This window comes from Toxotes jaculatrix, chromosome 22 (genome assembly GCF_017976425.1).
Source record: "Toxotes jaculatrix isolate fToxJac2 chromosome 22, fToxJac2.pri, whole genome shotgun sequence".
Lineage (NCBI taxonomy): Eukaryota > Metazoa > Chordata > Actinopteri > Toxotidae > Toxotes > Toxotes jaculatrix.
Genome location: NC_054415.1, coordinates 11,796,239 through 11,809,013, shown reverse-complemented (window position 1 = coordinate 11,809,013; position 12,775 = coordinate 11,796,239). Strand labels below are relative to the sequence as shown.

Here is a 12,775-nt window from a genome sequence, read left to right as displayed (position 1 = left end):
ACTAAAAATCTTAATTGCTGTTAGTTATTTAAAAATGACTATGCATTGTAAGGGAGCTTATAGTGAAGTGTAATTTGATCACTAGTCTATAGGAGATTTCAGTAAGTATTTCACCTATTGTATTTGAACCTGAACCTAATACTTTAGGCCTGAACTTCTCAAAGTCTCACTAATCCTGGGATTGACCAATTTCTGTTACATTCCATTGCACCCACTCAGCTTTCCTTTGCCTTGACCTGTTCCTTCTTGTTCTCTTTTCATCCCTCCTTTCTCTCAGAGCGAGGATCTGCGCCGCAACAGTTCAAGGATGGACAGCGAACGCTCCAAGACCATTGTGCGCTTGCTTCACAGCGCCACCAATAACACTCAGCATTACTACGGCAACGACGTCAAGATGGCCGCCCAGCTGCTGAATCACGTGCTGCAGTATGAGAGCCGGCAGGCGGGATTTGACCTCACTGCCATGAAGGATGCAGAGTTCAATGAGGTAGGAAAGAAAAGCAACAGGACAAAATGATCAACTTTCATTTAATGACTTTTACAGGAAAAGCTCTCAAACTATGATTTTGTGAAACCCAGTCTGTAACACTGGGAGCACTGGTGGCACACTGCCCTCCACTGGTTGATCCTCACTGAGAAACACTTTAGTTTTCTAACTTCCACTTTTCCTTCATCATTTTTTTCCATCTTTTTTTCCAGAACCTGGTGCGAGCGGGCAGTGCCATACTGGATCCCAATACCAAGGAGCACTGGGACCAGATCCAGAGGACTGAGGGTGGCACCGCCCATCTGCTCCGCAACTTCGAGGACTACGCCAACACGTTGGCACAGAACGTCAGAAAAACCTACCTGAAACCGTTCACCGTTGTCACTGAGAACATGAGTGAGTGGAAGAATAAAAAGCATACTGTGTGAAACCAGTACACATCATTTCACATCACATCATTCTCATGATTTTCCTCTCTGCCTGTCTTCCAGTTCTAACTGTGGATTACCTGGATGTGTCGGACCCGGAAAAGGCGACATTCCCTCGGTTTCAGGACATCCAGGAGGCCTACCCCAAAGAGCTCGGGTCCTCCGTCCACTTCCCCCGGTTCAACCTCCGCACTCAGGGCCACAGAGGTAGCGTCAGACCACACGAACTTAAAATGTGTAGTAAAATACACCAGTCCGAGTCAGTTAATCAGTCAGTTAATGTTTCCATCTTCTTTCTGTCTAACAGCAGGGCCCACTCCAGCCCCTCCGACTCAGACCGATCCCCCCCTGGAGGAGGAGCACACAGTGTCTGATAGGAGACGCCGACACCTTGAGCCAGCTGCCCCTCTGCCGGTTGCTGTGGTGATAGTGTACAAATCACTGGGAAAACTGCTTCCAGAGAGATATGACCCTGACCGCAGGAGCCTGAGGTAGACTGTTGAAACACAAAAACGATGCTTCGCAATTAGGCTTCATCTCAGGCTTAAAGTGAACAAAGTTCAGGCCTATGCACGATTATGTGTTGATATAAGTGTTGTTGTCAGACGCTGAACACAAGGGAGTGAAGACCAACTTTCTAGGATTAAATTATGATGTGTAATCCAGTCACACAGTTGCGAGCAAGGCCTCAAAGAATGAAGGAGGACATTTTACCGAGGGAAAAAAGAGATTTATGAACTCTAAAATATGTCTTGTGTACATTCTGGTGTTAATATAATTCACAATATTCTGTAAATCTTTGGAGAAACCCTACGTCACATGAAAATATTTAATCTTTAATGTTAATACATGTCATAATATTTGGTGTGTTTGAAAGGACAACCTTCATCACTGCCTGCATAGGCCTCTATGATACTGTGTTGTTATTCAGAACTGAACATGGAGTCAGGGAGTGTTCTGTATTCATGCTGGATGTTTCCAAGATAAGAATAGGAAGTTGACAAAAGGATAAGAGAGAATATGTCCAAGAGTAAACAACTTTTGATTCTGTTACTGTGCAGTCTGATTTCAGTATGACCTTGTGTGTGTGTTTCCAGGCTCCCCAACCGTCCGGTGATCAACACAGCCATAGTAAGCGCCACAGTCCACAGTGAGGGTCCCCCTCTCCCCCCCATCCTAGACCCCCCCATCACCCTGGAGTACACCCTGCTGGAGACAGAGGAGAGGACCAAGCCTGTCTGCGTCTTTTGGAACCACTCCATTGCGTGAGTTGGACTTTGCTTGCAAATGTTCTCACACTCACGAGTGTTCAGTCTCTCAGAGATTAACCTGTCCACATGTATGTATGTATGTTGGTGTGTTTAGGATTGGAGGGACAGGCGGCTGGTCCTCCAAAGGCTGCGAGGTGCTGAATAGAAACAACAGCCACATCAGCTGTCAGTGTAATCACCTGACCAGCTTTGCTGTGCTGATGGATATCTCCAAGAGAGAGGTACTTCCTTACAGTTTTTTCATGCCAGCTTCGTTTAAATCGTCCAACCAAGCTTTTTTTATGCTATTAGTTGTCTTTGCATTGACTTCTAACTTCTGTCCGAATTGCCCTCCCCAGCATGGTGATGTTCTCCCCCTGAAGATTGTCACCTATACCACAGTGTCTGTCTCCCTCATCCTTCTCCTCCTCACCTTCATCTTGTTGTGCCTCTTGCGCCGGCTCCGCTCCAACCTCCACGCCATCCACAGGAACCTGGTGGCAGCGCTCTTCTTCTCTGAGCTCGTCTTCCTGCTCGGCATCAACCAGACTGACAACCCGGTGAGTTTAGCATTAGCAATGTACAATGGACACACTGTGCTGTGCCTCAGCAGCATATTCTCACTGTTAAAGACGGTGGTTCCCAACCTTTTATTTTGCCAGACATAAATCAGGAGAAGAAGGTGACATATAGTTAGAAACAACAGAAGAAGAATGACATCCTGAGCATTTTCATGGAAACAACACGGACCTCAAATGCATCTGACATGGACACACACCAGTTAGTAGTTTTCCTACGCTTGTGGCGTGGTGTAACTTGATGCGGGATAAAGATGTCTCACTCTGGTGTTTACTGTATTAAAAACTACCAGGCATCCTACAATAATTTGTTTGGCCTCCAGGCAGCCGTTTAATGGCATGTTGACAGGGGTTTTACCGGGCTTAATGGGTCAAGGCTTACCTGTGAGTCTGTCTTTATTTGACAGATTATGTGTTTTGATGCTCAGCTAATGACTGTAATAGTTAGGAATGTGCTGGTTGCCAAAGCCCTGTCTAAATATAACCTCCTATAAGTTGATTTAGCTGAACTGAGAGTCCGGTCTAGTTGTAACTTTGTTACTGTAAACCTTAAAGAGGTGTAGGATTTAGGCTGAGAGAGCGCAGAGTCTGAGGTCGCTCTAACAAGATAATTCTGTTAGCTTCATAATCTAGTTTGGAGCTGGGTTGGTCACAGTAACGACCAGAAACATGCATGTGCACACACACACACACACACACACACATTTCGACATACAGTGAGCGATCAAAAGGTGTGGGAACTCTTTGAAGTCCGCTGACGCAGACATTCGGACACACACATGCACACACACACACCTCCGTGGGCCAGTAGCTGAGGCATGCTGTGACTGGTACCTGTCTCCAGAAGCAGGCCTCAGGGTGGTAGGCCTTGGCAGAGGTTTCCCCAAAACAACTTTTTAGTTTTCACTTGATAAATCTCTTGCATGTCTGTGGTACAAAAACATTATTAATCTGTTAATTGACAGGTAATCCTACTTTTTTTTATTTAATGTCATGAGGTTTGGAAAACTGAGATTCTCTGATGGGTAGGTAGGTAGGTTTTTAACATTTAGCAACTAAAAACCTACTGCCAGTACCTTTACCAAGCTGGGTCACAGCAGGAAAACACCTGAGTGTATCAAACTTAGCAACAGTGTTTTATTTCAAACAATTTCCACCTTTCATTTGTTCACTTCTTCTTTCAGAAGTTATTCAGTCTCTCTCTGAAATGAATGTGTCAGCTCTGACTAGTCTGGCTGAACCAGATGTCTACAGTCTTACGCAAAGACATCACAAGATCATCAGGTCCAACTGTCAGGCCTGTGACACCGTGGTGGGTAGTGAACTGCCAACCCGCAGCCGTCAACATGATGTAAATTTCGGCTCTGACCATCACGGTGGAAAGAAATCTGAGATTAAAGTCAAGTCGGATCACGCACGGTCGTTCAGTGGACTTTACATATTACTACAGTAATAGGAATCAGAGCACCTAACCAGGGTAAAAGTTTAGGAGCATGTAAGTTTACAGGTTCCAGATAAGTTGTCGGAGTCTTGTCTGTGTTTTTTTTTCTCTGGTAGAAATGCTCTGACTCACATTGTTTTGGCTGGGATGAGGGGAACTTACACACTGACTAACCACATTCTACCTTATCTGCACCTGTATGAATGTTTGTTAAGCGCAGAAGCCAAGTCTTCAGGGAGTTTTAAGAAGAGAAAGAGAGAGTTTAATCTGTGTTTGTTTTATTTCTATCTCTGAATTCATAAGTGTGTTTTTGTGTGCAACGTGCGTGCATGTCCTCCATCTAGTGATTAGGTGTGTATGTGTGTTGGAACTGTGGAATGCTGTCAGTGTGCGCCCAGGGCCATCTGTAGGATGATTTATAGCCCTGTCAAGGTAGTCTCTCTCTCTCTCTCTCTCTCTCTCTCTCTCTCTCTCTCTCTCTCTCTCTCTCTCTCTCTCTCTCTCTTGCTGCCTCTGATCTCCACTGCAATACACAGCATTAGTAAAATACAGTATCTCAGCTGCTGGGACATTCCCTGACACACTGCATTCCTCTGCAACAGACGTGGAAAAAGAAATGAAAGGGAAACAGGAATGCAGGGATAGGTTGAATCACCACTGTATTACATAAATTGGTGAAGTTTGCCATGAACAAGTTGGGCATCAGTGTCATTGATATAAAGGCAGATGTAGGATGGACAGTGCGTGGCTGGATGGATTTACTGAGTGTTTCAGTGAGGAGGAAGGTTAGGTAGTAGAGGGTTGACGAAAATCGTCTTTTTTGGCTTGCTTATCTGGATTCTATCAAAACGTAGACTCATACCTTCTGTCTCTATTTCCCCTCTCCGTCTTATCTCCCTGCAGTTTGTGTGTACAGTGATAGCCATCCTCCTCCACTACTTCTACATGTGCACCTTTGCCTGGATGTTTGTGGAGGGGCTGCACATCTACCGCATGCTGACTGAGCTGCGCAACATCAACCACGGCCACATGAGGTTCTACTACGCAATGGGCTGGGGCATACCGGCTATTATCACTGGTGAGACACACACACACACACACACTCATACAAGCTCAGAATCAGGGCGATTGAAGATGGCAGATTGTCAGGGAGATTCGTGCTGCGACACGTCTCTGCAGAGGCTGTGATCCTCGTGGGAAAATAATTGAACAAAAAGGCCAAATAAAGGGGGAGACAGATGTATCCCGCCTTGATTTGGAAACGCACAGTATGTTAAGATAAGACAAAAGTGGCATGAATTTCATTATCTTTTTCTGTTTCTAACGTCAAGAAAAAACACATTTGTTGCAGAAAACTTTGATAGCCCTCAAACTCCTAAATAAATTGTAGATTTATTTCTTGATTTATTTCATTCTTATAGTGTGTCTTCATAGAAATGCAGCATTAAATTTCCAACCATCTGATATCTCCAATTAGTCCCCCTTCTTTAAGCCTGTCATTCACCACATATATTACTTTTATTACCCTTGTGATTAATGTAAGGGATTAAACGCTTTGTGATGTACTGACATGCTTTCAGCAGTGCTTACTTGATTGGAATTTGGATTGAGAAATAGTGTGTGTGAGAGATATAGAGTTACAGAGTAAAACATACAGACACAAACTTACAAATGACAGCGATAAGTGACTAAGATGAACGTGGGAAAATTGGAATAGGCGGAAAAAGTGGGGGAATATGTATGAATTGTCACCTCTTGTTAAGTTTTTGTGTGTGTGTGTGTGTGTATAGGTCTGGCGGTAGGTCTCGACCCTCAGGGATATGGGAACCCAGATTTCTGTTGGCTTTCTGTCCATGACACACTCATCTGGAGCTTCGCAGGACCCATCTTTGTAGTCGTCCTGGTATGTGCATGAATTAAATTCGACTCACTCACTCCTAAGTTTAGTGGCGCCATATATTTCGGGAAATATACAATCAAAAACAGATAAGTGTGTATCAAAGTAAAATTAAATGAAGCATACGAATTGTGTCCCTCTCTCTATAGGTGAACATAGTGATCTTTATCCTTGCTGCCAAGGCTTCCTGTGGCCGCCAACAGAAAGCTGTGGAAAAGTCTGGAGCTATGTACGTTTCACTGTCACATCAACAATTCCACATGAACCACAACATCCAAACATTAATCTGACACTGGCATTTCCATTTTGAGCACAGTAGAATATAACATAATAATCAGCACTGATCTCACTCCTCAGTCCTGCTCTTCGAATGGCTTTCCTCTTGTTGCTGCTCATCAGCGCCACCTGGCTGCTCGGTCTGATGGCGGTCAACAGCAACGTAATGACTTTCCACTACCTTTTCGCTGTCCTCAGCTGTCTGCAGGTAACACAATGTTTATGTTTAACCTCCAAGAATTCTCAATGGAGAATCCACACATTTTTTATTAATATCTGAGAGACATCTGATTATGCTTAAGTTTTATTTACACTGTTATAATACCTATTAAATCTTTTTCTTTCTTCACAGGGAGTCTTCATCTTCTTCTTCCATGTTGTCTTCAACAAAGAGGTGAGGAAAAACCTCAAGAACGTCTTGACAGGAAAGAAGACCATCCCAGACGAGTCCAGCACTACCAGGGCATCACTGCTCACAGTGAGTTAACACATACACACTCCTTGTTTGTTTCTTTCTTTTTAAAGTAATATAATCTTAGGCCCCATAGTCTTCTTTTAATGTGTAATTATATGTGGAGTCATTGTAACTGCATTTTTATTTTCACCGTTTGTTATGCTGCTTGTTTCTGTGAAGGTAAAAATCTGAAATGTATCCCTTCATTCTCAGCGCTCTCTCAACTGCAACAACACGTACACAGAGCAGGGCCCCTTGTACCGCTCAGGCATCGGAGAGTCCACCGTCTCCCTGGACAGTACGCTCAGGTCAGCTAAGAGCCGCAGCAGCTACCTGGCTTACACACTCAGGTACAACACGCTCACTGACTGCATGGCTGCTTTTACTACACTGCTGCATGACGAGTGCGTGTGCATCTATGCATGTGTGTGTCTCTGTGTCTGAACCAGTTTCTTTGACCATTTTCTCTCTCTGGTTTTTCTTTGTTATCCTCCCAGCATGTCTGCATCAAATGTGTAACACATACTAACTCACCCCAAGCCCCTACTTTATACACACACACATACACACACACACACTTTATAGTCACACCCTGTCACCCTGTCCTTATTCTGTTTCCTTGTCCAAAGCTGGGGAAAACTTAAGTTGCTGATTTTCTCTACATTTTGAGGGTATTGCTTTCTTTGCTTCCAAACATGAATGCTGCCACGTAATGGCACCTGCGCTGTAAAGCAGCTCTGCTCGCATGAAAAACCAAGCTGAGGTTTGCCGGCGCATGGCACACGGCCTTGTTGCAAAACGCCACACAGACATACACATGCCTACTCTCACAGATACCCAGGAGCACAAAACCACACCATTTATCCATACTGTTATGTTGTTGTGTGTTGTATGTATTAGATTAAACTGCTAACTTTGTTCATGTGAGCTTCTGATTTGATGCATTGTGTTGTTGAAGTGTATGTTTCATGATGTGAGGACTAAAGAAGAATGGAAAAAAGAGATTAAACTGTCAGAGTACAGTGAAACACTGTAAATAAATAATTTGTTTCATATATATATATATATATATATATATATATATATATATAATGTAATTACTCTCTGCACTTTTTCCACACCAAGTGAACGAAAGACACAGACACAATATATATATTCTTCATTTCTTTCTTACCTTCTTAATTAGCATGGAGCACTTGATCAACAGGACGAGTGTATTCCTGACTAACCTCTAAATAGGTCACATTTTGAGACATATCCCACCCTGGATAGAGATGCTTTTCATCACAGGCTAATCTCACCTCAGTGTCATGTACATCTGTGTGTTTTCATGGTATCAAAGGCATGTTTTCTTCGCAGTGGAGTGGTGTTACATATACCTGGTGTTTTAAAGAGTTTTACAGAATCGAGGTTAGGTCTGACTGTACGCCTCGACTCGTAAAGCTGTCATCTGGGTAATGCGAACTGACACTAGGGTCAATGAGAGCGAAAACGCTTGGGGGGCAGCAATATGGCGTGCTGCCTCTGTGAGACAGCAGACAGGGTAAGAGCAAGGGAAAAGAGGGAGAAAAGAGGAGGGCAGGAGACACAGGGAAGGAGGGAGATGGGACTGTACCTGTTAGATGTCGGAATCTAATACAGACATACATACACCTCTTCCCTGCGGCCGTTGGCATGTTTTCAGCTGCTTCCAGAAGCTTCTCTTAGATCAGCCATCAGACAGGTCAGAGTCTCTAGTAGCATTTTTGCCCTCCAGCCAACATTTCAATGCAAACAGCAGTAAACAGCTGCAGGTGGAGAGGAGAGGAACGACCGAGGAGCTTCATCCACTTATTTTGTTATTAATGATGCATCAGATTAAGACCTTTTGTACGTTTGACTGGTGCTCAAAAATTGTGGTTGCTTTAGATATTCATACCATAAATAGATTAAAACAAATAAAGAAGCAGGTCTAACGGTTTGAATTACCCTCTATTTATCCATCAGTGGTAGATGTTTTTTTTGAGGATCAAACAGCCGGTTTATTGACTTTAACCTGATGCAAGCAGACCTAAACCACATTTTATTACTTGTTCTAGTCTTTGTTGAAACCATCAACAGAGCCAAGTGTTTTGTAATGAGAGATGTCTGATTGTACATAAATTGTCTCAAACCTCAAGTTGGGGCTTGAATTAATTTCCAGCGACGCTGTACTTCCCCTCTCTGTATCCTCTTAATCTCCAACTCTACTTTTCCACTCCCACGTCCTTCTCTCCCGTCCCTCCCTGCTGTATCTGTCTTTATCTGTGCAGGGAGGAGTCTGGACAGAAGCCCAGTGTCTCTTCAGGAACAGCTAAAGGACACACAGATCTGGACGGACCTCTGTTCCACAGAAATGGCACCAAGGGAGATGGTGGGTTTCCTTTAGTTTCTCATGTTGTCAGTATTGGCTAGAAGGGACTGAACTAACCTCACCTCTCTTTGTTCTCATCAGACTCTGACTCAGACAGTGAGCTCTCAGTGGATGAACACAGCTCCTCCTATGCCTCCTCCCACTCCTCCGACAGCGAGGACGATGACATCGACGTCAAGCCGAAGTGGAACAACGAGAGGCAGCCCGTTCACAGCACGCCTAAAGGTATATACGTGGTCCAACTGAGCCTAAGTACATTTAGTCAAGTACTGCACTTTTTGAGACACTTGCACTTAAGTTTTTCCATTAAACAAAATACCACAGACTTATGATACTTTCTATACACAGTATACACAGTAGTTAAGGTATTGGACTATAGGATATACTATACTACACTATAGGTGTATCTGAGTGGAATTTAGTTTTATTATTGCTGCTTCTTGTTCCCTCCAATCAGTGGAATCAGTGCCCAATCACATGAAGCCTTACTGGCCAACAGAGGCCACCACAGCCAGTGACAGCGAGGATCCCGGCGGGGCAGAGAGGCTGAGGGTGGAGACCAAGGTGAACGTGGAGCTGCACCCGGAAAATAAGCTTAACCATATTGGAGAAAGGGAGAAGGAGATGCTCCAGGAGAAAGACAGACAGACACCTAGTAATGCTAAAGATGCAGCGCCCCCTAGCCAACCCAACAGCAACAGCAACCATCAGCCAGAGCAGAGAAAAGGTAAAAGAAGAGAATTCAAGTGAATTAAGTCAAATGCATAAATTAAAATTATTTGAGTTACACTGGGATTAACTGTTTGTCCAACTCAGGTATCTTAAAGAACAAGATCAGCTACCCTCCTCCTCTGACCGACAAGAACATGAAGAACCGTCTGAGGGAGAAGCTGAGCGACTACAGCCCCCCCACCATCACCTCCCCTCCCCCCAGCAACAACAACACCACCTCTTCCCCGCTTCCCTCCTCCGTCAACATCATGACCTCCTCGTCCAGGCCGCCCTCGCTGGCCTCCAACGAGGGTGGTCGCTCTGGCAACCACGACAACAGCTCCCTCATCAAGCCGCCTGTCGCCCCGCGGCCGCAGATTCCTGCCGGGCCCCCACCGGCAGGTATCTACCGGGAGACCAACGGGGGAGTGGCCATGCACTTGAAGTCAGGGACGGTCAATGGAGGCAACGAGTCCGAGTCAGAGTAAGTAGACTGTAGGTGAATGCTGCCACGTGACAGTGATGATGATTTTATTATTTGATATCATTCAGTAAGTGCAAATGAATGAATGGCGCATCATCCTTGTCATTTAATAATTCCAGCAACCACACAGCTAAATAACGTGTATTGGTCGACCATAATGTCAACTGATGCACCAGTGCACGTGTCAGAATAGGATCCCAAGTTAAAGGAATAGTTTGAGATTTTGACAACGTGAATAATCAAATTGCCTGACACATCAAACTGTTCCTTTGACTATAGCATGAAATAATACGATCATCCTGCTTCAATACTGCATGATGCCCTCCTACACCCCTGCATTCATTTTTACATTGCATGTTTGCACCCCCCCACCCTCCCCCAATCCCTCCTCTTTCCCTCCTACCATTTCTTCCGCTAACAGTGGCAGTAACGAGACTTCGATCTGACCTGCTAGGAAAACCCAGACCAGTCTTCCCTTGTGAGAAGAGGAGCAGCGAGCGGACACACCGCTGGAAGGGAGGGGGGGCCAAGAGTGAGGGGTAATAAAATGAGAGAAAAAAAGAGGATGGAGGGGTGCTGGAGACTGGGTGGAATTGGGGAAAATATTGCTCCTCATGCCTGCTCTGTCCATCCATCCCTCCTCTCATGTTCCCTCTCTCTTCTGGAGAGCAGTATTAATCGCAGACTTAAAGACTGCCTATGACAAGAAAATAAGCAGAGATAATGAGAAGATGTGAGCAGTTATAAAGGGAATGCTGTGTTGGACTGACGAAATGGAGCCACGTGTGCCAAAACCACTAAAGGAAATGGGGACGGACAGTCAGAAGATGAAGAAAGCCCCCAAGATGCATTGCAAGCCCCAGAGTGATCGCTGTTATGAGGGGTCTGCAAGGGCCGCTTTCCCTGTCAGCGAGTAAAGTTAGGAAAGCTGGACAATACTTTCAGACAGCTCCTTTCTCACGGAGAAAGGCAGACATATAATCGCTGTGCATGAACCCATGCATGCTGGTACAGTCTTATTTGCAGTCCAACAGGATTTCAAGGACTACAAGTCCCTCAAAGAGTCAGACGTAAACCTGACACAGTCTGTTCTCACTGACTTTTGGACACTTTCAACTCGTTGATACCGAACAGGGCTATCACACACCAAGTGCTCTTTTCTTCTTCTTCTTCTTCTTTTTTTTTTTAACTCAAAGAAAGGCTTCCAGCCTCTCGATGCAGTGCATTTAGAATGTAATTAATGTGTAGATATTGTTAAAGGTGAAGAAGAAATGATCTATTTTGTATTTCAGCTGTAACAAGGACAAGTTTATAAACTAAATATCAGTCACCCGCGTTACGGAACACTTTCCTGTTGTGAAAATCACTTGATGTGCTGGTTTAATCGACTGAGAACAATAATCTGTGTGCCTTCATCCTGGATTGAGGCCTTACACACACTCACACTCATACACACACAGACACATACTGCATTAGCCTGTTGTGGGCTTTCAGGTGATGTAACACACTCTCTGGCAGCATATTTTGCTATACACATGCAAGACTGTTATGTTCGTGTGTGTGGACGTCCCCAGTACATGCACACACAGAACAGCAGTGGCCTAAATGAACATTAATGATGTGGAATGGAGGGAAATTCCCTCGTCTGTTTTCTACTCAGTTCGAGCACTATGAACCTGAAGCCTTCTTTTCCAGTGTCCATCCAGCCTGTTTGTTCAATGCAACACACACTTCTGGTCACCAAAGTCATGAAATACGGTAAATGTGCTGACTAGAGTTGGGGTGAGTTCACTTTTAATTCAGTTTCATTCCAAAATATTTCAACAAAATAAAGAAAAGACGTGTGGCATGAAAGCAAAGTACAGAATTAGAAGATGGAGTTCATGTTTTTGGTATTTCTTTAATCCTGAATTGATCTAAATTAACAAACAAAAAAAAATTTCGTGGCTGAATTCCTGAATCTGAATTCAAAGTGAAATTACACAAATTCTAATACATTTTGCAGCTAGTTTAAGGCAACTTAAAGTCTGGTTTACCGCTCACTTAATGCCTTTGTACCATACCTATTGTACTCCCCCAGTGTTTTGCCCTCATGCAGTCAATGCTGCCGATAAATGTCCTTGTGTGTGTTTTTTTTTTTATTGATCCGAGACACTGGAAATGTTTTGTAACATAATGTATATTTATTTTTTATGGTTTTAAGACACTGGAAAGAAAAGATGATTGTGACTGTAAAATTAAAGATGACATGATGAATTTTTAACCATGTGGTAGCCTCCTACATGTCTTTTGGCAGGAAGGAAGCGTGGCTGGCTGAAACTTGTGTGCTGCCCAAGGACAATTAGGTAACATCAACCTTTTTGGGATCCAACAAGTG

The 12,775-nt window shown here is 44.1% G+C and overlaps 1 protein-coding gene across 6 annotated transcripts in view; it reads left to right on the top strand.

Moving 5' to 3' along the window:
• Positions 1-12,545, top strand: part of celsr1a (cadherin EGF LAG seven-pass G-type receptor 1a) — a 77,066-nt gene extending 64,521 nt beyond the window's left edge. For 2 of the 6 annotated variants that reach the window (XM_041030119.1, XM_041030116.1), the window contains 18 exons: positions 278-487; positions 700-883; positions 979-1,122; positions 1,223-1,406; positions 2,013-2,180; positions 2,281-2,407; positions 2,525-2,725; positions 5,088-5,262; positions 5,975-6,087; positions 6,231-6,310; positions 6,439-6,565; positions 6,710-6,835; positions 7,025-7,161; positions 9,103-9,203; positions 9,285-9,428; positions 9,661-9,930; positions 10,020-10,392; positions 10,820-12,545. In XM_041030119.1, the coding sequence (XP_040886053.1) occupies positions 278-487; positions 700-883; positions 979-1,122; positions 1,223-1,406; positions 2,013-2,180; positions 2,281-2,407; positions 2,525-2,725; positions 5,088-5,262; positions 5,975-6,087; positions 6,231-6,310; positions 6,439-6,565; positions 6,710-6,835; positions 7,025-7,161; positions 9,103-9,203; positions 9,285-9,428; positions 9,661-9,930; positions 10,020-10,392; positions 10,820-10,844 (2,889 nt within the window). In that variant the 3' untranslated portion in view covers positions 10,845-12,545. Of the gene's footprint in view, positions 1-277; positions 488-699; positions 884-978; positions 1,123-1,222; positions 1,407-2,012; positions 2,181-2,280; positions 2,408-2,524; positions 2,726-5,087; positions 5,263-5,974; positions 6,088-6,230; positions 6,311-6,438; positions 6,566-6,709; positions 6,836-7,024; positions 7,162-9,102; positions 9,204-9,284; positions 9,429-9,660; positions 9,931-10,019; positions 10,399-10,819 lie in introns of all 6 variants that reach the window. The other 4 variants (XM_041030118.1, XM_041030114.1, XM_041030115.1 and 1 more) reach the window with 3 other exon arrangements.
• The last annotated feature ends 230 nt before the right edge of the window (positions 12,546-12,775 follow it).